At 46.6% G+C, this 27,424-nt stretch overlaps 1 protein-coding gene across 1 annotated transcript in view; it reads left to right on the top strand.

Annotated features, from left to right (window-relative positions):
• Positions 1 to 27,142, top strand: part of PAPPA (pappalysin 1) — a 215,232-nt gene extending 188,090 nt beyond the window's left edge. The window contains exons 20-22 of the mRNA XM_053921287.2: positions 6,637 to 6,708; positions 11,402 to 11,500; positions 25,193 to 27,142. Of these exons, the coding sequence (XP_053777262.1) occupies positions 6,637 to 6,708; positions 11,402 to 11,500; positions 25,193 to 25,300 (279 nt within the window). The 3' untranslated portion in view covers positions 25,301 to 27,142. The remainder of the gene's footprint in view (positions 1 to 6,636; positions 6,709 to 11,401; positions 11,501 to 25,192) is intronic.
• Positions 27,143 to 27,424: the final 282 nt, after the last annotated feature.

Raw genomic sequence — 27,424 nt, 5'->3', positions numbered from 1 at the left:
AAAAGCTGGCCTCGGCTGCACACTTGCCCCTTGTGTGGGGAGAGCTACAGAAATAGAGCTGCTGGTGTGGGCGCCGCTGGGCTGAAGCAGGCCCTGGATAGCTCTGCCTTCTGCCGGTCTGCCTGTGAGGGCCAGTGTGAGGTAGACGGTTGGGGGCAAGGCTCTGCTCCCACTCCTGTCACCTCTGTCCCAGGGTAAGGAGTGAGAGGCCAGACCTGACAGTTCATGGAGGCCTACTGTGAATCGGCACTGGGTCAAGCACTTTCCATCCTTTAGTTCACCCACAGCCCCACCACACATGTGTGCATACACACCCTAGGAGGTGGGTATCAGTCTCTTTGTCTTTCCAGTGGGGGAAATGGAGTCTCAGAGATGGAAGTCTCATGCCTAAGAGGAATTGAAGAGGGCCCCAGCTCAGTCTAATGCTGTAGTTTAGTTACCCAAAGAGCCTCTCTTAAATGTACAATAATAATAATAGAGGCAAAAACATTTACTTACTGCTTACCAGGGATTTGCTGGTAAATAGTTAGTGACCGGCTCTCCCCCGAAAAGTAAACTCTGATTTGTAGCATTTGCCACTTACTATGGTGTAAATATTCCCACCATGGAAGATGGCAAGTTTTCCAAGTTGCTGTCCCTGCACACGGCATTAGGAAGAGAGAAACACTATTGCCTCCCATGAGCCCATGCGAGCCGGCTGCAGGCCCCACTGGTGCCCATCACACGACGGGCTCTGTTTTAAACATTTGACACCTACTGGCATGCATGGAGAGAACGACAACTACTTAGACAAGTACAATATCACCACTGAGATCATTTGTTATGACTAGTACACCACAATAGTGGCCTTCGTGAAGGCCGCTCTGTGGGTGGTCATCTTATGTACATGGCACACCCCTCAGTGCCTAGCACACAGTAGATGCTCACTAAACATTTCTGGTTGCTGAGTGACGTGACCAAGGTTCTAGGTCAAGCCCAGGAACCTTCTTGCTGTGTGTCCTTGGACATATCCTATCACTCTTTAGGCCAGTTTCCCCATCTGTGAAATGAGAGATGGGTTGAGATAAAGAGTCACAAACCTAAACATCTGCAGGAACCAGCCAGGTGGGCTGAATGGGTGAAGCAGGCCAAACACATCGTTTTTTCTGATGTTAAATACATAAGTATGTCATTCATAGTAGCAGCAGTATTTACTACAAATATTTCAGGAAGACCTAAAGAAAAATACAAGAAACCCTCATGTACATGCTACCCAACTTAAATAAGACTTTGCAAACACAGTTGAGGTTCTTTACTTCTAATTTTGCTGTAATTTACATGGTCATCTTAAGCATAAGACTTAGTACCTGTTTATGTTTGTGTCCACTCATCAAACCAGTTCCCACACCAGTTTGGGGTTATTTCCAGCTCCCCAGAGCCCTCCCCTCTCCAGACCAAGCAGTGCCCCCTCCACCAAGGCAATCGCTGTTGATTTTGATTATTTCTTTAATTGATATATAATTGACATATAAGATTACATTAGTTTCAGGTGTACTAAAATATTTTAGCTTTACTTTCATTAAGAACAAAACACTCTATCCCTCTATTTTTTTAAAGTACACGCCCATGGAAGCCTCCCTTCCAACACATGCACTTTGATAGGGATACAGAGAAATTTTTTTCCAGTCTAATAAATGAGACAATACAATACAAAGTTAAGGAGATATTGGGATGCCTCTCAGGCTGAGTAGTGGAGAGACTGCAGGGAATGGTGGGGACTGTGGCAAACTGAGGAAACAGGCTTCTCCCAAAGGTAGCTCTAGGCAAGTGGGGGAGGGTGGAGACATGGGCTTAGGGTAGCCAGATTTTCCTTTTTTTTATCTTGAGTACAAGAAATCTGGAGTTTTAAAAATATGGCAAATAATGTTGACTTCTGTTAAGGACTTCATGTGCCAAACCAAACATTTCTGTGGGTTGTGTAGCCTGGAAGCTATTGGCTTATAACTTTCAAATGAGATAGACTCTTCTGGCCCTGGGCATCTAGACTTCAGGGCTCAGGTTCTCTCCCTCAGGAGCACCTCCTGTCTGCCTTTCACTTCCTCTTGCTCAGGGGTGCTGGGAGAGTTTCCCAACAGAAAATTCTGCCCGTACCGGAGAGCCTTACAGCACCTCTAGGTAGCTGGGACCTTGGATTATATAATGGCTTCTGAAAAGGGGGCGGAAGGGGGAAAGAGAAAGGGAATTAAGGAAAGAAAAAGAAATCAGCATTTATTGAATAACTATGCTATGTAGGCATTTTGTCTCCATCACACTCCAATGAGGTAAAATATTATCACCATTTTATAGATGAAGAAGCTGAAGTTCTGAGAAACTGTCATTGCCCAATTCACATGACAAATGTGGTTGAATCAGAACTTGAACCCAAGGCTAATTCTCCTGCATCCATCCTGCAGGGCAACCACCTTACACGTTATAAATCACAAACATATGCACCACTTGTCGACAAAGGATGCAGAATTCATTCCTTGAAGGGAAGGCTGCACCATGGAAAACCCTGCTAAGTGTCTAAAGGTCAGAGGTGGAAGGTCTCAGAGTCAATATCTGATGTGTGGAAGGGGACATCGTGTGCCCAGGAGGGGAAGCCCATAGATGGAGAGATGTGTCCAGAATCCAGCAATTTCTTATTCAGTCATGGGCACCTACGTTCACTCACCTGCTTGTTAGTTCACTCACTCATTCAAAACCATCCATTGTGCACCTCATTTGAAATGGCAGGTGGTCTTCTAGTACAAGGGATACAGGGCGGAAAACGCCTAGGCTCTCAGAAAGCTTACCCAGAAGAAAGCCAGAAGCTCCGTCACTGATAACAAAAAGCAAAAATAAATGTCCTTTAATTTGTTTTAAAAAGTTAAGTGATACAATTCACTCACAGGAGGTCCATAAACCAAGGAAAAAGTCAAGGAGAAGTGACAGCTCATCGAAGAAAACATCAGGAGGGGTGTCAGATCTAAGCCTCAGGATGAGGGGCCTCTTTTAGCATTCCTTCTACCTGGGACCCATCTTTTCTGGAATTCACCTGTAGATACTCTGCCCTCCCCTAGATTTGTCTCAAAGCCTCTCTACCCTTTTGATCCTTGGTCTATCCATCAGTCAGAAGAGTAAGCCACTTTATATTTACAGCTTCAGGAGCTAGGGGAATTTGAAGGAGAATGTGGAGTTTAAACTATAGACGTGAAAAGCAGATAGTTGATGGTTTAATTCCTGACTGTCATGGCCTGTGTGTATGATTTGGGGCAGGCTCTTTAACTTCTCTGTGCTTCAGTTTCCTCTTGGGTAAACCAAAGTCAAAGTTGGTACCTGTCTCATAATTTTGATAAGGATGAAATAGATTAAAGTTCAGAGTACAGGGCTTGGGCTGTAATATTTGCTTAGTAGAGGATGTTGTGTTGATAAGAATATGGATAATGATGCTGGGGTTGGTGATGATGACGATGGTGATAGGAGCTGTGGCAGTGGAGGTGGTAGTGGTGTGACGGTGGTAGCTCTGGTGTTACTGATGACGGTGGTGGTGCTGGTGAAGGGGATGGTAATAACGCTGGTGGTAGTGCTGGTGTGGTTGGCAGTGATGATGATAATGGTGATGGTGGTGGTGGCGTTGATGCTGGCAGTCACTGCAGCTCGGGAAACAATGTTTCTTCCTATGCACCAAGGCAGGAAATGAAAGCCGTCTTACAAAACCTGGTCTGAAGGGAGTCCAACGGGGCTAGAGGTCCCACTGGCTGAGAGGTCTCACAGAGGAACAAGGCTGACATTTGAGGGGCCCCATTGCGATCTCCCAACTTGTGGTATAAACAGCTTAGCCTTTCCTTCATCTCCTGCTGCTTGTCCCCTTTCCCAGCTCTCCTCACACACAGAGGGGCCCTGTAGTGAGACAGGTGGGGCGTGCAGCCCTGAGGAGTAGTGGAAAATCCAAACACCGTGGAAAGATAAATAGGCTCATGCAGATAGTATAAAAGTCCTTTTTCTGAACTCACGTCAGGTAAACCTCAACTGACAGAAACGTGTACAACCACACCAAGACCCTCCTACAGATGGATTGAGTTAGCTCCCAAATAAACAGGGGAGGGATGGGCATCAAACCCCTAGTGGACCCTAAACCTGCTGTTTTCTACTGCTCGAACCATTACCAAGTACCCCTCCAACATCCTTGAATTTTGGCTGGGAACAGCCTCTCAGCCCCAGAAATGAACGTCTGGTTAAAGTTTCCCAGAGAATGTCTCATGGCTGGGACGCAGCGGGCAAGAACGTAGCTGAGCTGGGAGTGGGGAACACTGTGGGTATGCACATTCCTTCATTTGGTCAACATGCATGTGTTTGCTGTGCTCTGTGCCTGGTTCCGGAGAAAGATGGAGATGTCTAAAACCCAGGCTCTGCCCTGAAGAACCTTAAGTAGTTAACCATTTCCGTGCCATTTCTTTCAGTGCATCGTCACAAGAAGACTATGACACTTTCAGTACCCATTTAACAGATGAGAGAGAACCAAATCTCAGAGTGGAAAATTACAAAGCAATGTTAAGTCAGACTTGTAACCACACCTGTCCTACCTTGGCACCCAAGGTCTTTCCCACTTACCACCTTGTGTGTGTCTATTGGGAGAAGCTTGGCATGTTAATAGTGGCAGTTAGGTGGCTAGAGAGTAGGTTTCACATTTCAAGACTGGTGTGCAGATTTTCAAGGTAGATTGTTTGTCCCAGATCTTTAATTCGGGATACACTAAACTGGTTCTCTAAACTGGACACTGTGCTAGACATAATTAATGTTCTTCTGATGCTCTAAAAGAAAGGAAGATAAGAAAATATAGCCCATTGATAAAAATCTCTCTCTTGAGATGGATCCATTCATTCCTTCATAACATAAATATTTATGGGACATCCTCCATGTGCCAGGCACCATTCTAGGCACAGAAGAACCAAGATGCTGTGGAGCAGAGCAGAAAGGCACCCAACCTAGTCTTAGCCGGATCTCAGAGCCATGTGATTCCCTTTGTTCCAAGCTCACCAAGAAACCACATTACACTTTAGGTCCCATATAGGTCTGCACTCAGGGAGAGAATGAGCTGATCACATGGATTTTCCACATTCTGACCCATGTGACTGTTTATGTCTTAATTAAAATTAATTAACTGGCCCTCAGCCAGGAGAATGAGCCCTGATCATATAGACTTCTGTGGTCCATGACACAGCTACTTCTCATTGCAAATCTAAGCATTTGCCTCCAGATCATTTTTATTTTATTATTTTACTTTTTAAAAGAAATCATTGTAATCTGGCATGAAAAGCAAGGTATATATGGTAGAAGAAAGAAGAGAGCTTCTAAGATGGTTACCTTAGCACTATTCCTGATGCTATTTCATATTCCTAGTTTTGGCTTTCTTTTTTTACCTACTTTAAAAATTGTCATCATGCTGGATGTTATGAGCTGCCTTAAATCTTTTCCAAAAGAGCTGCTAGGTTTCAAATCGTGGTTTCTCCACTTAACAGCTGTGTAGTTTGGGGGATTTATTGCCCTTATGACCTGATATGAATGCCCACCTCACTGCACGGCAAGAAATAAATAAGACAATGCATAAAGCAGTTAGCACCATGAATGCAGTCAATACATTTTAGTTGTCATTATCATAACAACAATTATTGTTATTAAGAGAAGCTATAAATGAATACCTATATGCATAACTATAAGCTCTGCCTGGGACTGGGGAAGGGGAAAGCTACAGAGGAAGGAAGTCTTGACAAGAAATTTCAAAGATAACTGAAGATCCTCCAGGGAAAAAGATGAGGAAAGCAGTTCAGTGGAGGAGAGCAGCAAGAACGAAGTTGCAGGGCTAGGGTAGGAAAGTGGGGGCCACCTCAGGGAAGTGCGAGCCGGACCATATGGCATGGCAGCAGGTAGAGGCTGAAAGGGTTCTCTGGCTCCACAGGTTCTGAATCAAAGGTTAGTCCACTCACCCTCCAGCTCTCCAACTGCACTGTGAATTAGAATCATGTGGAGTCCCAGGCCTTGAACCATAGAGATATGAATTCATTAGATCCAAGGTAGCACCAAAGAATGTGCCTCTAATGTGTTCCCACAGTGATCCTGGGAAAGTGGTCCTCAGTGTTATCATTCTCTGTGCTCCACACCATTCTCCCACCTTCCTGCTGCAGACACATGCATGCATGCACACACCAGACACACATGCAACACACATGTACCCCCCACACATGCAGGCATGCATGAACACATGCATGAACACACACTCTCTCTCTACCCTTCCTCCCACCTTATGCTCAGCTCTGTCCCTGAGTCAAAAATCAGAAACAAATTTTCAGAAGGGCCTTTCTGATCCTGTCTCCATCCCTCCATTCTGCTTCTTGTCAGCCCTCATTCCTGCCAGGGAAATACAGAATTAGGATGCCTACAGCAAACACAAAAGTTATTTTAATATTATGGCTCCTGTTGTTGCAAGTACCTGGGAAAATCCTGTACCTAAATGCTAAGGTGAGATCAGAACTTGGAAGCTCCATAAAGAGGTAGGGTGGTTGAACGTGGTGCCGACAAAGAGATGGCTGCCCCCAACCCCGAACAAAACCCATCTGACCTCTCTCCCTCTCTCCACAGAGAGTTGTCTGCACGGCTGGTCTCAAGTGGTACCCTCCCCCTGCCCTGATCCACTGTGTCAAAGGCTGTGAGGTGAGTTCCTGGAAATGCTCCTGCTGCTATTGTTGTTAGCATTCTATTCATCGTGGCTGCCACTTACTTCACCTGCTAAATGCTGTAAACACCCATTCAGTAGACTTCTCGGACAGGAATCAGCAATCCTATTTTACAGATGGTGGAACTGAGGCACAGAGATATCAGCAAACATACTCAAAAACACGTCTAGTGGGTAACAGAATCAGGATTCTGAGCTAGGTTTTTCTGCTTCCTAAGCCTGTGCTCAGCATCATATTGCATTTGTGAGTGAGGGTGGGAAGCAGGCCATATTGATTTAGCATCTGTGATATGCCAGAAATTTTCCCAGCATTATCACATTGAAGTGTCACGGAACCACACGAGGCAGGTCTTTTCAATTCCCACTTTACCAATGAGCACCTTACAGAGAGATCACTTCCTCTGCCATGGGCTTGCCGTTCACATGCTCTTCAACCCCAGAAGTAATGTGGACACCTGAGACCCAGCCATTGAGCAGAAAGTGGAAGATGCCTTCTGACCCGTCTGCTCTCTGACTTCACAGCCATGCCCTGGAACTTGGCATTATGGAGTTGTGTCTCTATGTAGCAGTGACCAGCTAGCAGGCAGGCAGGGTACTTGGAATGTCACCTCTGTTCTCAAGGGGATGCTTTTCATAAAACTAAAAGACATTTCTGTATACCCCCAAACCCCTGTGGTTCTTAGCTGGCAGTGAAAAGGAGACCTCAAATCCCACCCAGGCCGATGTCCAAATCTCTGTGGTTTCCCCAAGCCCACTCAGGAAAATGCAGGTGAAAAGGACTAGACTAGGCTCTAGAAAACTTTATATTTGATGAATTTCTTAGACTGTCAGAACCCGAAATGCTCTTCTAGGTCATCTAAACCTGACCTTTTATTTTAAAGATGGGGAAACTGAGACCTAGACAGTGGTTGGTCTAAAGTTTGATAGAATGCCCAGATTGGAAGAGTTCTCAGTGGGATCTCATCCTCTTCGTTTGTGGTCTAGGCTGGGAACTGTGGGCCCGAGAGGGGATGGACTGGCCCTAGGTGGCACAGAGTAATAGACACAGAGCCAAAGCATGAATCCAGGTCTCCTGACTCCCAGTCAGGTGCCTATCTTCTCCACTAGGTCATCTCCTGCTCATGAATGGTCCCCTGGCCTGTAAGTGTCACAAGACAGACACACTTTTTTTCTATGTATTGGTTAGGGACTTCCTGCGGTATCTTCTCAGAGCACTTAACACAGGAGTCTTTAAGAACCCCATCCTTCCAAGAGTCGACCAGGAATAGGAAAATCAAGGCCAAGGCCATGTGGCTGTTGCTTCCTCCCATCTCTGTCGATAAGTCCAGCATTTCAAGTAAAGGAAGGTTGGGTTACCTGGGCACTCATTCTGCTGAGTTGGCAGTCTGGGCAACCAGTGTGACAGCAGAATTCGATCCCTCCTTTGACTCAGCAGTGGGGCCTAAGAGACCCTCACCTGCAGGCTCTGAGCCCTGCCAGTGATGCTTATCGCCTTTGCCCTTGCAGGTGCCCCTCATCTCCTTTCTTCCTTAGCTTGGAGCTAATAGTTTGTCTCTTGTCTGCAGCTGAAAAGTATGCTTAAAAGAGACACAAATGCTGGGTCTAGGGAGGGGCCATCAACCTGGAGTGTCTAGAGGTAGCCAAGATCCAGAAAGGGTTTGGGACCCTGAGCCCCCAGCCCTCTACCCCAAGCTGTGTCCAAAGTGGTCGTTCACTCATTCATCACAGCTTCACTGAGTGCCTATTATGTGCCCGACTCTACACTGGGTTCTAAGAATAAAATGATCTTAGTTAAGTGAAAACAGTAACTATGCTTCCCCTGAGTCATTCTTTCTCCCCATCTATCCATGCATCCACTTATCCATGCATGCAGGCATCCATCCGTCAACCATCATTTTGCTAAATAAACATCTATTTGATACAGTGTTGCTCTAATTGACAGGCATTTTGCTGGGAAATCAAGGATATAAAAACGGATGGCACACATTCCTGCTCACAAGGAACTCACAGTATAGTAAAGGAAATAGACAGTTCAGGAGAGCATTCCAAAATACATACAGAGATCATAACCAAAGAAGTTCAGGAAACTGTAAAAGCACAGAACATCTTGGGGACATTAAGGAAGGCCTGTTAGAGGGGTAATATTTGAACTAGATTTTGAGGAATGACTTGCTTCCATTATTAGGAGTAGCAGCATGAGAATTACCAAAGACAGGAGAAATCTTTAGGTAGTATATCTTTTCACATCCCCTTTCTCTGGCAATTCTCCTGTCTTTGCCCCAGTTAACTCCCACTCATCTTATGGTCTCAGTCAAAACATCCTTTCCTCAGGGACACCTTCACGAAGCTCCCTGATTAGGTCAAATCCTTCCACTCTTTATTCAAACAGTATTATGTACTTTCTTCCATAGCTCTTATCAGAGTTGAAATCGGCCAATTAGATATGTGATTATTTGATGAAAGTCTCCCTCCGCACTCACATGTAAGGTTTAGAGGAGTAGGAGCACTATCTATACTGACTTGCTGTTATGGTTTTTTCTTTAGCACATGTATGACAACAAGGAGTCATTCAATAAATAGGGTTGAATAGAAGATGGATGGATGGATGGATGGGTGGGTGGGTGGATGGATGAGAAGGTGGTAGGTGGGTGAATGAGAAGGTGGTAGGTGGATGGATGGATGGATGGAGCTGTGGCTATAGGAGGAGAGTAGCTAATGATGAGACTAGAAACTTTTTCAAGGGCCAAATTAAAAAAAAATAGAAGCATTTCATTCATTTTAGTCTCTTCCTCTTCTTTTTCCTGAAATACTCCTTTTGCATGCCAGTCCTTTTCTTTCCAAGGAGGGGACATTTGGTTTCATTCATTAATTTGCTTATATATGATATGAGGAAGAACATAAAACACTGAGCCCACAGGCAGATCTCCTAAGGCACAGAGAAAAGCAAAGGGCTTATCACATGTTTGTTTGATGCCTGTGCCACTCTAATATACATGGAGTCGTGTGTTTCCTATGGCAGTCACATGGCAGTCACACCTCTGCTCACGGCCAGGTGCATGTGCACACGCACACACACACATACCCTTGAGTATAGGCTCCATTTTGCTAAGACCTTTTATAGACACCGACAGGGCAGTGATAAAATGGAACCAGGCACATGAGATGGGGCACAAAGACTCTGTGAACTTGTAGCAGAGATGCAAAAGCCAGGGATGCTGTATAGGATGGACTCCTGTGAGCTTGGGATGGGATGGAGAAGCCAGGCTAGGAAGGAGAGACCACTGAATCACAGAGGTTGTGCTGGGATGCAAGGGTCTTAGCCAACAGATGACATCTTTCCCATCAATGAGTCACTGAGCATCAGAGACCCTAACCCGAACTTTCATCACGGGGGTTTCACTTTCATCTGCTTTCTGTATATTGAAGAGTCACACGATACTGCCTTTGATGGGAGGAAGGCGACGCTCACTACTTTGAGAAATCAGTGGACTAACCCTGCCTCTTCAGTACTGGGAGTCCTGAGGCTCAGAGAAAATAAGCCACTTAGACAAAACCATCAAATAACCACCCAGCTGGCTGAAATTGAAAGTCTTGAACCCCCAGGTTTTCCAAACCACTGACAACTTCCTTCTTGCTATGCCAGTACAATTCCATTCCGTTTCAAAGACACCTCTAAGATCCAAAGTTGTGCCCAGCATTAAACTAGGTGATTTGGAGACAGAGATGAACTGGATATTTGCCCATGTCTCCGAGGAGCTGAGGCACATCCACAGACCATATAAGACATGTGCTAAGTGCTCGGATGGGAAGATACAAGTGCTTGGGGGTCAGGTGGGGCAGGGAGGTTGCAGAGACTCTGACTTTCCCCTAAGATGGCGTTGGGTTCAGATCAGTAATGATTTAACTCCATCATCTTTTCCTCCTCTTTGGAGCATCACAGAGTTAGAGGAACAGAGGGAGAAAAGAAATAAAGCAGTATGTGGCAGAGCCTCGAATGGTAAAGAGGAAAACATGGAGCCAACTTAGATTTCAATTACCCCTCTGCCACTGCCTGCATGATCTTGGCCGATGCCCTTTCCCGCTCTGACTTTCAGAGTCTTCATGTGTGAACTGAGACTAGCGATGCTCCCCCTCACATGGTGTCAGAGAACAAAGGAAGAAAACAGACATGTAAAGCATGTGACGGCAGCACGCCTGCACTCCTGTGTGAGAGGGGAGGAGGTCATCGGTCATACACAGACCACTGTGCCAGATTCCTATGAATTCTAACATTGGATCTTTGTAATGCTTGGGCAATTCCTATTTAGCTTCCTAATATATTTGCATATATCTTATTATAAATTATATTTCATTACCTACTACCCGGAAAAGTGGGGCAAGGGGACTCAAATTTTCTTATCATTTCTTCCCCCACTTTGGGAAGATGTAAGTGGTCTACCCAGTGGCTTTGCGTTCCCCAGTGTGCAGGACTGTGTCTCCCAGGGTTAGCACACTGTAGTTGGGGAAATCTTGGCTAGATAAGACTCTTGTTCAAGGGGGTGTAGGGACCTGCAGCCAGGTAGAAGTTTGTGAGAAGATGAGAGACAGCTAAATGATGACTGCAGCCATGCCCCACTCACTCCAGGAGGCTAACAAGGTACCTTTCCTTCCTGCCCCTCTCCTCCTATGTAGCCCTTCATGGGAGACAATTACTGTGATGCCATCAACAACAGAGCCTTCTGCAACTACGACGGCGGGGACTGCTGCACATCCACGGTGAAGACCAAAAAGGTAGGCAGTGCCCCCCTCCCCTGGCAGCCCTCCTACTGGCCTCTCCAGCTTACTGGGCCAGGGTCACCCCTACCTGTTGGACAACCCATTGTCCTGATTGTGCCAACACTAGCCTACAAGCTGTATTGTATTGTATTGCATTGTATTGTATTGTATTGTATTGTGTTTTTTATTCTTTTAGCCAGTAGTTGAGCTAATGTCATGTGCTTAGGCCCTGAGCGATGTTTGGAGGCTCTTAGACAATTTTTGCAGATGTGGTCCCTAACCCTCAAAGCTTAGACAAATGAAAGTGTGGTACATACTTTCAGAAGGGAAGGACAGAGTGCTATGAGGGCTCAGGCAAGAGGTTGGAGAAGGCTCTGTAGAAGGATCAGCATTCGATGCTGTAACTTGAGGGATGAAGGCAAGGAGTGGGGAAGTGGCCAGGGAAAGAGTGTCAGGGGCAGGAGGCTGGCATGTAAAATCCTACAGAGGACATGCACTTCTAGGGGTTATGGCTCAAGTCCGGGGAAGAGAGAAATTGGGACATTCCCAACAAGGTCAGTCATGGCCATTGAGCATTTGATAATCTCTTTGTTTTTCACACCTATAGAGTTAGGGGTGAAGTGCTGGTTGTGATTTTCTTCCTTTGTGCATCAGGATGCAACAGGAGCAATTCAAGTGTTTATAGTAAAACTGAAACATTCGACTGAGATGCATGTGGACCACTCACAGAAGGGCGGCCATGTCCACCTTCCTGCCGACCAGAGCTGGGGCCAGAGTTTGGGGCCCCAGCTAAGAGCTGGGAAAGAGGTGGTCATCCTGGGCAACCTGAGTTGAGAAGTATTCTTGTGATGAATAAGTGATTGGGAAACTGTTGCTGTTTTTACATTCATCTATCATCTGAGCTGAAAAGTCATTTGATCTCAGGTATCAATGATGGAGATACACACACACATTCACACACATACCTCAAATGGCCATTGGACCTTCTCTTTCTGTAATGAGTTCCGCTGCTACAATTTCAGGCTCAGGGCCCTGAGATGAGAGTTGCTTCTTCACTAAGGGACCCAGAGGCACTTCTTTGCCAGTTCTGAATATGCTTTCTAGTCCTCTTTCTTCTCTTTTTCACCCACATCATAAATGTCATTTTGGCTTTCTGTGTGTTGAAAAGATCCCCTTCTCCCAGTTTAAGTTGTTCTTCCTGATAGCCAAGACTACAGAATACACATGGCCAGGCTTGCTTCTTGGAACAAGAAGCATGTTCACCGAGCACAGCTGGGAGCCCAGCACCAACCCAGACCATGTGTATGCGGCAAGCAAGGCCCCAGCCCTTGTGAAGCTCACGACTTATGAAGGCCACCACACATGAAGCACTGAGATACAGTTATGACTGAATTACCACTATGGAAGAGACAGTGAAGGAGAGGTGCGGGCTCTTACGGAGAACGGTGTGAAAGTCAGAGAAAGCTTCCCCGAGGAAGTGACCGTGAGTGGGAGTTTTCCAGGGGAAGGGAGGCAGTGGCGTGGCAGGATAGAGTTGTCAGAACTATGTGTGCCGGATGGATTAGATCCTGTGGGCCTTTCTTTTGGTGCATGTGGTGTGGCCTTAGCTCCTAGCTGTTAAGAAGTATTTGGGGCTTACTCCAGATTCGAGATTCCTACAAGTCTCTGTTCTAGAGAAGAAATGATGTCTCAAAGTCATTCTTCCTTTCACAGTTTAATTTTTACATGAACTCCAACTTCTTGAAACCTTCCTAGTTTCTCTTGTAAACACTCAACTACTCCCTGCAGTAGACTGGTTTATAGAAATGGTAGGTGGAGAAAATATATAAGAATATGAAACCCCCCTAAGTGAGCTGCTGTTTATGCCAGACACTGTCGGACGCTTGTCCTCCATTATCTCATTTAATCCTCATTTCAGTCCGACAGGTTGCTGTTATCCGCACTGCACAGGTGAACCAGTTTTGGCTCGGGTACCTGTGGGACTTGCCTGAGTTCCGTGGGCAGTGAGTGTTGAGGCTCACATCCCAATCCAGTTCTGTCTGACTCACAGGCCCAGCTCTTTCTCCGGCACAGGGCTGAGTCCCAAAAGAGGAAAGCAGGTGGGGATAGGACCTTGTCCTCAGAGCACCCAGGCATGACCTTCTCAGTTCCGGTTGGAGACAGTTCACTGTCAACCCAGACTGCCAAGGAACCTTGGGTGTGGGACCCCTCCCCTTGGCGAGGGAGAAAGCAGCTTTTCCTAGCAGCAAAGACAGGGTGGGGAGTAGCTGAGGTTCCCAGCCTTGCCAGTCATCCCTGACGCCCCAGACAGGAGTTTCCCCGGAGTGGAAAAATGTCCTGGTTTCCGTCTCCAGTTTCCACAGCAGGAAGCCTCTGCGGCAGGAGAGGGGCCAGATGCCTTCCCCTCATCCCCTGGCCTTTACCTGCTGCCGCCACCTGTGCTGTTGGCTCCCGACACATATCATGGGACATTCCCTGACTATGAGCACCCAGACTGGCACTCAGAAAGCCATGGACAGGGCAGATGTGCTTCTGTACCTTCCAAAGTACAGGAATTCCATTAATTGAGCACATATATGTGCTTGGCTGTGGGCTGGGCCTCTGCGCCTAATATCTCACTTAGACTCCAGAATCACCCAACAAGGTAGACAGCTGAGGTTTGGAGGGGTGGAATCATTTGTATGAGGTGACAGAGCTGTGTTAGGATTTAGCCTTTCGTGACTCCAAACAAATAATGCAGCTCCTCTTTATTGAGAGCTTGCTATTTGCCAAGCATGGTGCTAACTGCTTCCACACATGTCATTTCATTTCATCGGCACGGTAGCCCTGCAGTGGGTGTTGTCTTTGTATCCGCGTTTTATGCATGATCCAACTGACACTTCGAGGGTTAAGGTCACACAGCCAGTGAGCGGTCAAACTGAGATGCAAACCCTTGACTCTAAACCACACAGCACTTGCCTTTAACCCCTGCTCTGGACATCTCGTTGCTATGGGCTTTCCCCTTGCCCTACCCCTGGTGGGTGGGCCTCTTGCTTCCTAGTCCTCCTGGGCTGCAGTCCTGGGTATGAACTTCAGGCCCAGGGTTAAGTGCTCAGCACCTTCTCCCAGACTTCCTTCTTGCCAACTCTCCACCTAAACCTCTTCCCAGTCCCCAGAGCCAGGGCCTCCCAGTCACTTGGCCCAGAATGATGTCTGTCTACTCCCTCCATCCTTCCTCCCCTTGTTTGTCTCTGCAGACACCAGCTGTTTCCCACATCTGCCTTGTGTGACCTGGGCCCGGCTGACAGACAAGAGCAAGACAGTGCAGGAAACTCCGTCTGACAGGGGTGACCAGTTTCTCACCCAGACACCTGTCTGCAGCGCAAGGCAGACAGGAAGGGGCAGGACCCAGCCTCCCAGCATGTCAGTTCATTATTTTCCTGTTGGAGCCTTGAGGAGTCTCTAGTACAGAGCAGATTTCCAGAATGGTTGCTTCAACAGTTCCCCCTCATAATCACAACAACAAAAAGTATTCCTTTCAAGCTGGAGTCATTCTCAGTAAGCCTGTGTTGGGGCTGTAACGGAGGAGGGGACAATCACCTTAACACATTCAATCTACCCACATGTGCTAAGGTGTGGTGGCCTGGAACAACAGTTACGGTCCTGTTTCAGGCAGCTGCAGGAGACTGACTCTGGAAGACGTCTGGGAAGCAGGGTGCAGACCCAGGTCTGTGACTTAGCTCTCTAACCTTGGGCAGGACAGGTTCACCTGGGATTCTTATTTCTTGATCTTTGGATTAGATTCATGTCTCAGGACTCTCTACATGGACTCCTGCGTACGGTGGTCATTGAGCAAGAACTTGAAGGCTACCCAGGGCTGGGACCAGGAGAGAGTAAGAAGTTGTCAACCCTAGAAACATATCTTATCACAAGATGGCATGCCCAAAAGATGACATTAAGGGTGGGGTTGCCATATTTATTTGCTAAATCTAAGTGAAAATAAAATGTTATACCTAGATGTAGTCATTGGTTTAAGGAGGCTAGTAATTCTCATAAGACATGGGAAGATAATCAAAATCATTAGATGGAAAGCAGCCTTCTTAGCAGAGCAGCCAAGATAAAGAGCTGGATGCTGGGTGTCAGAGTTAGGGATGTCCACCAATGGCTTTAACATCTTGACCTAGCAACCAGAACGATCCTTTTAAAACAAAGTCAGATGGTGTCGCACCTCTGGGCCAAGCCCTGCAGTGTCTCCCCTTTTCACTCGGAGTAAAACCAGTTCTCCCAGTGGCCTATAAGGCCCTATGCACTGCCCACACCCTTCTTCTCTCTGACCTCACCCTGCACAACCGGTGCCCCCTCTTCACTTCGCCCCAGCCCTCTGACCTCCTTGCACAGGCCAGGCATTCTCCTACCTTCCAGCTGTTGTCACTGGCTGTTCCTTTGGCTGAGAACATTCTTCTCTATTCATCCTTGTAACTCACTCCCTTCCCTCCTCCAGGTCTTTGCCCAAGTGCCATGCTCTCAATGAGCCCCACCCTGACCCCCTACCTTATAGCACCGCTGGCACTCCCACACCCATTTGCCTTGGCTTCCATTTCTTTCTCCCTCCACAACACTTCTCACTTGGGCACAAACTATGAAATGTATGTATTATTTATTATCTGGCAACCCCTACCCTTCTTGCTGCTAGCGTGAAAATTTCATAAGGGCAAGGACATGAGTGCTAATTTGTTTCCTGATGAATCCCAGGTCCTGATGCTGTGGGATAATACTGTGCTAGGCCGCGAGCAAGACAGACCTGGGTTCAGCCATGCTGAGTTCATGTCCTGTGGACTGGTAGCCAGGCATTTGGAATAGAGAAAGTGCTCATGGAGACACAGCAAGTGAGGAGAGTCAGTGAGCTTCTAGAGAGGGCAGTAACAGAGGTGAGACATGAAAGGTGTAGTAGGTCTTTCCCAGGTCAGAGAAGGAGGGCGATGACCAGGCAAAGGATGAGAAAGAGAAGGTTGTTTCTGACAGAGGGCCCGTCTGTGCGTGCTCCCAGATGTGGGGGAGAGCACTGAGGAAACTGTGATTCCCTGAGTGTGGCCGGAGCCCAGTGCAAGAGTGGAAGGGAGGTAAGAGCTGAGCTTAGAGGGATGAGAAAGGCTTTTATAAGTCAAGCCAGGGAATTTGAATTTTATCCAGAGAGCAATGGGATATTCCATGATTTTAAGCACTGAGCCAGCCTGGAAGGTCCTAGAAGGCTTCCTGGAAGAGGTAATAGATGTGCTTGGCTTGGAAGGTTAGTAAAGGTAACAGGCAAATGGCTAAACAGATTAGATAAATTCCTCCTTGTGCATAAATCACTGGCTGCTGGACTGTTATGATTTCCTCATTTGACTTTTTCACGTGAATGAATTAGACCCTCGTTTTAGCATGTTCCTATGAAGGAGTCAGACTCTCCCATCCAGAAGAGTACACAGCATCGTCACTACTGGCAATCCTGTCATCACCACCACCATTATCCCCATGTCATCACGGCCACACCGTATGAAGGTCACCATCACCATCACCAACAACGTATTATATGCCTTGTATTGTGCTAAGTGCTTTACTTGAACTTTATACTTTATCCAGAACACGTTTTGTAGCAGGATTGTTATTACCTCCATTTTACAGATAGAGAAACGGAAGTCCCCAAAAGGGAAGCCGCGTGTTTCACGGCATACACTGAGTCAATAAGAGGAAAAGAAATCAAACCCAAGTCTCCTTTTAGTCTACGGTGGTGCTTTTCTCCACTTTACCATCACTTTTCCTCCATTTTATCCTCTGCTTACTCACACTTAAACAAACCTCCACATTCACTGACTGTTCCATGCCCTCTGCCAGGCACGGATCCACCCCACCTCCAAGGAGCTTGCAGGGGAGTCCTCATACTGAACATCACACCTCAGTCTACTTGGTCTCATTAAATCTTTCCATCAACACTATGAATACGCTGACACCCAGAGTGGCCAATGATTTGCCCAAGGACCCACAGTGGCGGTGGACAGTCAGGGCTTTCTGACCTTCAGCACAGGGAGCCTCTTGGTCCCTCCACTACACACTCTCTGCTTGTGACTTCCCAGTTGAGTCTGAGTCAGAATCCAGACCCTGCCTGTCTCCCAGCCTCACATGAGACCTGCAGCCAGAGCCTTGTGGTACATTTGCTTGGGCTGCGTTCCTGAACTGCTCCCACACGTGGATGGAGGTGTCAGCCTGGGCAGCTCACCCAGAGGAAGAAACCCCCGGGCCTGGACAATGTCCTCAGCCCAGAGGGAAAAAGGAGAGAATCCTGGCCTTTAGTCGTTGACCTGGGCTTGTTGACAGAATCCCAGAGTGGGTGGCCAAGCCATTTATGGGACAGCCTAGCCACATGGTGCTGGGAATGCCAAATGTAAACTGGCCACCGCAGGCGCTTGTGCTGTGGGTGGTAGGTTTCCTTGGGAGGCCATATGGGGGAGAAGGTGGCAAGCTGCTTGGGGAGTCAGGGAATCTGGGAGTTCTGCTAAGAGCTGACTTGATCAGGATGATTCAGTTTCCTTCTCCATGAAAAGGGGACCCTGATTCCCATTCTGCCTGCTGTTTGGGGGCACAGTATGGAGGAATAGTCACAAATAGGGATGCAGATCCCAGGCTACCTGCCAGCCCAGTGACTCACCTCTTTGCATCTTAGTTTCCTCCAAGATGTAAAACAGGATAGTAAGAATAGCTGCCTTATTATGGGTGTTGGGGAGGATGAGTACGATGATGCAGGGACATAATAAGGAAGAAAAGGCTATTGGACATTAGACAAAGCAGTTCTCAGCCTGGCCAGGTGGGGAGAAGGTGCCTTGCCTTTACCCTCACTTGCTGAAAACTCTCAATTTTTGGAGTGGGGTTCAGAATCTGGCATCATCTAGCTATGGACTGGTAGTGAAGCCCAGGGAACGTGTGTTTTGTTTTGAACATAGTGAAACCTCTACTTTCTCACCTACAGGATGGGTAACTAATAACAATAGCCTCACAGGGTGGTGCAGAGTGAACACATTGGCACATGGACGTCATGCACCCATGGAAGGCCCTCAGGAAATGCTAGTATGTGTGTGTGCATGTGTGTGTGTGTAAAGTGGTGCCCACTGCTATTAACCTGTACAAATAGGCTGCCCCAGTCTCTTCCATGTCAGACCCAGGAATGCCTGGGAGAGTGGATGGAGCTGGCCATCTCCACCCTCCTCCGCCCAGTTGTAGGGCCTTGATCCGGAGGATGATTGTGGAGAAAGGAGAGCTCAGGACAGGCAGTTCCCGCAGAGGCAAGAGGAGGGACAGGAGGAGGGAACAAGATGCTGGGCATCTCCTCTGCAAACAGGTTTGGATGCAACATTATTTCATTGGCTCCTTCTCAGAACCTTGTGAGGTCTCTATGAAGACCCTTGTCTTACAGATGGGGAGATGAAGTCCACGGGGGCCAAGGACTTGCCAGCAGTCGCATGGTGCCTGTGTGGAGCCTACCCCAAACTCAGGCTTATCTTCTCCCAAGCTCCTTGTGAGGGCTCGTGAATGCAGCTGCATTTTCAAGTGTGTGGTGGAAACAAGTAGCTGTTTTGGCTGCAGATCTGCCTCCTGAGATCAAACCTTCTAGACTTTATTGTATTCTGCTTGGGGTTCCTTCCCTTTGGTGCCAGACACATGTGTTTGGGAAAATGCTGAAGTGGCCTGGGTTGACCCAGGGAGGAGAGAGAAGGGTCACTCACAGTCACGGAGCCAGGGTGGCCAGACAAGCCGGAGAAAGTAACTGGAGGCAGGGCCTTAGCAACTGATGATTTTGGAGAAGCTAGTGGAACTTGGAATGACAGAAAGGGGAACACATAAGGCAGGGTTTATAAAGAATATGCATTTCTAGGTCCTGCCTGGCCAGGGGGTTGCCTTATGTCTTTCTCAGACAGAGAAGGACTTTCAGACAGATGGAAAGGTACAGACCATTAAAATTAGTCTTAACATACAGATGGAGGGACTTTTGGCCAATATGAAAGCATAGGTAGATACACTTTGCCTCCTTGCACAACCAAAAGAAGGACAACAACAAATTTAAAAACAAAGAATAAGCAGAACTGCCAGAAAATTGAACTATAGGGAAGTCCGACAACCAAGGAGTTAAAGAAGAAACATTTACCCAGACTGGTAGGAGGAGTGGAGATGGGCAGCTGGGACAGAGAGGACATGCAGCAAGGTGGTAGCTGGAGTACCGGGGTGGGTGATGAGGTGGCTGGCAGACCAGATGGTCCCACATTCACATGCAGATAAACCAGGAGGAACAACTGGGGAGTGAGATAGACTACGCAACCCAGGGTTCCAGCGCAGGGAAATAAAGCCTCAAAACTTCTAGCTGTAAAAACTTGAGCAGGTTGTGGAAGCAGGAGAAACTCCCAGCCTCACAAGAGAGTTTGTTGGAAAGACGCACAGGGTCCTAGAACATATGCAAGACCACGCATCTGGGAATCAGGACCAGAAGGGCCCAATTTGCTTGTGGGTAGTGAAGAAAGTGACTGAAAGCCAGCTGAGAGCTGAGCAAGTGGCACTGTTCCCTCTCCCAACATACAGTACCACAATGCAGCAATGTGGGTTTCCCCACCCTGGTGAATACCTAAGGCTCAGGCCCTTACAATGTAACAGGCATGCTGTGATGTAAAAATATGGCACAAATGAAAGAACAGATCAAAGCTCCAAAAATAGAACTAAGTGACGAAAAGATAGCCACCCTATCAGATGCAGAGTTTAAGTGACGAAAAGATAGCCACCCTATCAGATGCAGAGTTTAAAACACTGGTAATCAGGATGCTCACAGAATTGGTTGAATATGGTCGCAAAATAGAGAAAAAAGTGAAGGTGGTGCAAAGTAAAATAAAGAAAAATATACAGGGAACCAACAGTGAAGGGAAGGAAACCGGGACTCAAATCAACAATTTGGAGCAGAAGGAAGAAATAAACATTCAACCAGAACAGAATGAAGAAACAAGAATTCAAAAAAAATGAGGAAGGGCTTAGGAACCTCCAGGACAACTTTAAACATTCCAACATCCAAATCATAGGGGTGCCAGAAGGAGAAGAAGAGCAAGAAACTGAAAACTTATTTGAAAAAATAATGGAAAACTTCCCTAATCTGGCAAAGGAAATAGATTCCCAGGAAGTCCAGGAAGCTCAGAGAGTCCCAAAGAAGTTGGACCCAAGGAAGCACACACCAAGGCACATCATAATTACATTACCCAAAATTAAACAGAAGGAGAGAATCTTAGAAGCAGCAAGAGAAAAGGACACAGTTACCTACAAAGGAGTTCCCATAAGACTGTCAGCTGATTTCTCAAAAGAAACTTTACAGGCAAAAAGAGGCTGGAAACAAGTATTCAAAGTCATGAAAGGCAAGGACCTACATCCAAGATGATTCTATCCAGCAAAGCTATCATTTAGAATGGAAGGGCAGATAAAGTGCTTCCCAGGTAAGGTCAAGTTAAGGGAGTTCATCATCACCAAGCCCTTATTATAGAAATGTTAAAGGGACTTATCTAAGAAAAAGAAGATGATCAAAAATATGAACAGTAAAATGACAACAAATTCACAACTATCAACAACTGAACCTAACAAACCCAAAAACTAAGCAAACAACTAGAACAGGAAGAGAATCACAGAAATGGAGATCACATGGAGGGTTATCAGTAGGGAGGGGGAGGTGGGATAATGGGGGAAAAGGTACAGGAAATAAGAAGCATAAATGGTAAATACAAAATAGGGAGAGGTGAAGAATAGTATAGGAAATAGAGAAGCCAAAGAACTTATATGTATGACCCATGGACATGAACTAAACAGGGAGAGGGATTGCTGGTGGGAGAAGGAGTGCAGGGCAGAGAGGAATAAAGGGGAAAAAAAATGGGATAATTGTAATAGCATAATTAATGAAACTTTTTTTTATAAAACAGCCCCGGCTGGTGTGATTCAGTGGATTGAGTGCTGACCTGTGAACCAAAAGGTCACGAGTTTGATTCCCTGTCAGGGCACAAGCTTGGGTTGTGGGCCAGGTCCCCAGTAGGTGGCAAGTGAGAGGCAACCATACATTGATATTTCTGTCCCTCTCTTTCTCCCTCCCTTCCCCTCTCTCTAAAAATAAATAAAATATTTTTTAAAAAATAAAAATAAAAAATAAAAAAATACAGATTGGGAAACTGAAGCTCAGAGAAGGGAGGAAACTTGTACCAAGTCGCCCAGCAAGTGAATGCAAGAGCAGAGGCTTCCTAATTCGTACTCTCGCTGGATATCTGTTATTCATTTGTTCCTCCACTCATGGGTTCATTGAACACCTGTTTTTAGTATATAAAGACTCAGTTCAAAGGCAGACACGGTCCCTGCCTAGACTGAGCTGGCATGCAAGTGCAGAAGTGATTCAGAACAAGGAGGGCATCGAAATAGGATGCTGTGAGAGAGGATGCAGGTGAGTCAGGAAGGAGGTGATACTTGAGATAAGACCCTAAGAATGAAGAGGAGCTGGCCAGCAATGATCAGGGTGGAGGAACATGCATGGTGAAAGACTTAGAAGTAGGAAAGCACTCAGTATTTGAGGAACCAGTCAATAAATAAAAAAGCCACAGAGAGTAAAGGGAAGGAGGGGGCCAGGTGAGGTCTAAGAAGCGTGTGGAGATCAAATCCTGCAAGAACTCAGGTAAGGACTTTGGGTCTTATTTTAAGATATAGAATCTGTTGAATTTTTGCTTGAGTGAGGTGCAGCAGGAAGCATGAGTGATGAATCAGATGTGAAACTGTCCCTAATGGGTCATAGAGCCCGACGGGAAAGAGTTACAGAGAAAATCGTGGAGAAGACATTAGAGGTAACTGGATCATTCTGTTAGGATGTGGGCAAGGACAGGAGGAAGGGACAGATAAAGGGATGGGTGAATTGAGGACAAAGAGGTGGCCCAAGTCTGGGAGGTAAGAGAGAGGGGACAATAGGCAGGAAAGATGTCACGGATGGTGAAATAGGAGCTGGTGGGAAATTTGATTCAGCACATGTGTATTTAAGCTTTAAGCATCTCGAGTGTTAAGCCATATGCTCAGGTTTTTTGTGTATTTCTTTTTCTTTGATCCTCACAACCACATAAAATACAGTACTTATAAAAATCATCCTTTTATAGATGAGGAAACTCAGGGATATGGCGGTGAAGGGATTTTCCCCAAATTGTTCAACAAGTCTGAGGCAAGTGAGGATGCCAACCCAGGCCTCTGAGCTCCCAGGATGGCACTGCCCTCAGTTTCCCCACTTGGACTGGAGAGTTTTCTCTGTGTCTTTTCCCATTGCAACATCTTGTGCTTCTCTTGGAGGTGAAGAGGTTGTGGGAGAATATTCTAGATTAGAATGCACAGCCTCCACAAAGGCACGGAGGCTAGGAAGAAAATGTGCTGAGCAGAGAACAGCAGGTAGTTGTAGGAGAAAGACAGGCACTGCGGCATCTGTGAGGAGCTTACTGGGCAGGCAGCGGGCACCCATGCATTTAAATTGAAAAGAGAAACCAGGGGGTGTGCTGGCCTCAAGTGCAGTGAGAGTCAGGGAGAGGGAGCAATGAACACACACTCCTTTGTTCTATGCATTGGGCCTTGGGAAATAAGAATGCATAAGACCAGTGTGGTCTCTGTCTCATTGAGTGAGAGAGAGGAGGAAACACAGGGTCCAGCAGAAGTAACGCTGTTTGGTGTGGTTGGGAGGGTAGGTGAACGTCTCACATGAGATGGACAGCAATGTGAACATTTCACCTACAATATCATATGGTGTGCTTGAGTGTGATATTGTTACATTACAGAATTACATGCCTATGATTTTGTAATAAAACCTTTGGTAGAGATTACCAGCTCATAAACAAGGGGCGGTATTTGTGCCGGACCCTGTCCGTATATGCATATGGCATGTATGTGGTTGAGCTCTGAGCCCATGTCAAGCACTGTGCTCTTGGTGTTTTTCATCACTAGCTTCACCCATCCCTCATCACAACCTCGGGGACATGTACGCTTTCACTATTCCCATTTAATGAATGAGTTAACTAAGACTCAGAAATTGTCACAAGTTCCAGGTCACATCTCAGTGAGGTGACAGCTTCCGGAGCTTTTCCTTCAGTCTTCCTGTTCATTCCTACATTTTAAATTATTGCACAATTGCAGGAGCGGGAGAGAAGTTGGGAGGAAGCAGGGAAGGAAAGAGGGAGGGAGGGAGGAAAAGAAGGCAGGCAAAGAGGCAGAGAGAAAAGAACTAGATACAGGAGAGAGAATGAGTCTACAAGCTAGACACACAAAGATGCTCTCTGAGGCTCTGTGAGCACTTGGAGACCCAGGCAGGAGGCGAATGAGGTCATTAAATCCATCTGTGTGATGGGGGACCCTCTGGGGAAAGTGATATGCAAATGTCATGATGCAATGAGGTGAAATCCACTTGGCTTGCACTAGCCCAGCCTGGGCTCAGGCAGGCACTGCACTGCGCTCTTTGCAAAGACAGATCACCCGCTGCATGGGGGAGACATTCACTGCTGGGCTCTTTCTCTGTTTCTAGGAAGGAAAGGCGGCCCAAGGTCACAGAGCATGTGAAAGGATGGAGTGGGAACTGAAACCCAAGCCATTCCCTTTTTTAATATAAAATTGTTTAATTTTCCCCAGCTTTTATAATATATACATATAGCAAATCACATTATATGGCACTCACTTTTTCTTGTGATAAAATGTGTTCCCTAGATCCTTCAACCAAATTTTATGCAAAATCTCTAAGTGAAATATTCCCCACCAGGATTTCTGGCCCCCTAGCTCTGAGCTTGCTGAGACATGCTTTTGTTTTTATGATTACCTGCCAAAAATCAAAACTACCACTATGTGCAGAGAATTATTTTTCTTAAAGGACATTTTCATGTCCTTTATTCCACTCGATCGCCACTTGTCAGAGATTGCACTGTTACCATCCTGTGAACCAACTCTGGGATAGGGCATTACGATATTTCACCCATGACTTCATTCGGCCCAAGAGTTCACAGTGCGAGGTCGGTCTTACCATATCTGTTCTACAGCTAGGAACCTGAGGGTTGGGGAGAGGTGGCTCATCCTTCTTTAAATACAAGATTTGCCATTTATTGCTTTGAGCAAATGCCTGCCCCTTTCTGAGCCCCTGTTTCTCCATCTGTACAAGTGTAATTGTTTTCATACCTATCTTACAGAGTTGTCAAAGGGTTTGATGTTTCCCTATTTGGAAAATGTTTAGCACGTTGCCTGACCATAATAAATGCCACTGAGAATGAAAGCTGCTATGATAATGACCATGGTGATCTTGGTAAAGTTATCATAGGGCAGGGGTGTCATACTCATTTTCACCGGGGGCCACATCAGCCTCACAGTTGCCTTCAAAGGGCTGAATGTAATTTTAGAACTGTATAAATGTAACTACTTCTTAAAAGTTAAGTGAGAGCTCAGCGCCGCCACTGGGTAGAAACAAGGTGCCAGGCCAGATAAAACCAGGTAGAGGGCTGGATTCGGCCTGCGGGTCTAGTGTTTGCCACCTGTGTCCCAGGGCTAGAAAGAAGCAAATGCATGACTTGAACTTGACTCTGCTCTCCCCTCATCCAGCTATTGTCCCCTGCCCTACCCTGCCTCTCTGAAAATTATTGCTTCAGACACAACCATCTGGTTCACCTCTTCTCTTTCTCTTTACAGGTCACCCCCTTTCCTATGTCCTGTGACCTACAAGGTGACTGTGCTTGTCGAGACCCCAAGGCCCGAGAACACAGCCGGAAAGACCTCCGGGGATACAGCCATGGCTAAGGAAAGACAAGGAGTTGTCAAAGAATTCCCACCGCCAGGACCCACATCCCTTTGGTATTGATTTCACAGTCAGCTGCTCAACGGAATGGCCTCTCCACACCAGGGATCCTTAGCACCCAACCGGTCTGCCTTTAATTTCACCCAGGAAGGACTCATAGTGGGGGCGCATGAACCAAGTCTCGCCATGTTGAATAATGGAATGGAATCCCATCCCAAAGTCTTAGATGGATTACATATACTGCGTGCAGTCCCAGAGCCTCCTAAAATCCTAACCAATTGTCACACGACCACAGCAAGGAACATGTTTTCTATCTAGGAGTGTGCACATCTGTGGCTAGTACACATGCATGCATACGCACCCACACAAACATCTGTGCAAGGGCAGTTTTGGAGACTGAGCAGAGAAAGACTGGAACAAAGTCAGTCTTTCCTTTCCCAAGCTCCTAGCCAACGCTGTCCTTGGGAGAAAGAAGCTTACAGAAACTGCTAAGACCAAGTGTTGAGATGCCAACATAGCTCACACCCTGAGGCTTGGAATATGTAGGGCGTGCATGGTGGTGTGGTCCTTTGGGATCAGAAATGAAATGGTCTCTGATCACCTACCTTTTAGGAAAGTAGGACCCAGGAAGAGGTAAAGAATCCAAAGTATATAAAGCCCCACCCCCCCAATTTTTCTGCTGCCATGGGGGATTTACCCCGACTCCAGGGTTTGAGGCCAAGCTGGAAATGGATTGCAATGTCAAGGTATTATAAGAGCCCCCTGCTTGAGGCTTGAGGCCAATATCCCTCCAGAACCCACCCATTCCCCAAATCTTGCCTTGGGACCACATTTGCTGCTACTTTTCCTGCTGCTCTATCCTATACATTGAGTACCCCAAGATCGTAGGACTAGGTTAGGAAAACCCCCATACAACCAAACAGTCTGCCTTAAAAGTGACCCACATTTCCCCACAGCTCCTTACTTCCTAGCCCTTCTGCAAGAGAAAAAACCCTCATTGGCCACATGGTGAGAAGTTAAGTCAAGTCCCCTATCATTGGGCTTCTCACCCTGGCAGGGAGTTGAGGGACTTAAGATGCGGGAACCCTCACTGAGAGTCCACAATGTCTAAGCCAGTGTTAGATTTTATAACCAAGTGGAACAGTGTTAAATTTCTGTGATGTTGGGGCCATCCGGGGACTGTTAGAGTTGAGGGGACTCCTGAGCTTAACCAAGCCTTCCTGCCCCTCCAGGCTAAAACAGCCTTTGGTCCTGAGGACCTGACTGTGGCCCCGAGTAGCTATACTTCTGCACAGAGAGTCATCTTGGATAGGATCTAGACAGCGTGTGTTCCAGAGGGAAGTCCGAGAGTTCTCAGCCTCAGTCCCCAACAACCCCACACGGCCATCATGTTATCTACAGTCTTCCATCTGCCAGTGCTCCCACCCACACCTGTAGCTGGGCAACCCTTCCCTCTCTCCCACATTCAGCCTACAAAAGTTCAGAGTCAGTCAGTCAAACAAATGTGGAAGCCTCCACCACTTTGGGGCCCTCTTTGCGGCCCTTGTTGCCTCTTTTTAGCCAGTTACCATCCACTCCTTTAGATTAATATTGGGAGAGATTAATACAGGATGAGGTGGAGAGAATGGTTAAGTTGGACATAATTTCTGAGACCTGGAACTAAGAAAATGAGGTGATGGGAGTCTAAACTATGATGTAAAGATTGCTATAAATTAAGTCATCTCAAGCCTAGAGAAGACAACCAACAAAAACAACATCTAGCACAGGAATGGAAAATACCAGGCATGTGTGCTTGACCCTCCTCATTCCTGCTTCCAAGGCAGGCTTTGTTAATCAATTATAGCCCTTCTTCCTATGGGGACCAAAACTAGCTTCAGAAAGCTTCTTACTATATCACTCCCAACAGCAATTACCTGCTGATCAGGAACACTTGAGAAGACATTTACTGGCCATCTGTGGTCTGTTATATTAAGAAAACTATCAAGGTGCTTTTTGCACAGGTGCCCACAAATAAGGATGCAGTGCAGAGATAGTTTTGTGTGGTTTGTACTATGTTACAGACTTGGAGATTGAGTTCCAGAATGGAGAGACTACCACCCTTGTTAAGGCCAGGCTGAAATTCTTTG

Source organism: Desmodus rotundus, chromosome 1 (genome assembly GCF_022682495.2).
Source record: "Desmodus rotundus isolate HL8 chromosome 1, HLdesRot8A.1, whole genome shotgun sequence".
Lineage (NCBI taxonomy): Eukaryota > Metazoa > Chordata > Mammalia > Chiroptera > Phyllostomidae > Desmodus > Desmodus rotundus.
This window is presented reverse-complemented; position numbering and strand designations above follow the sequence as displayed.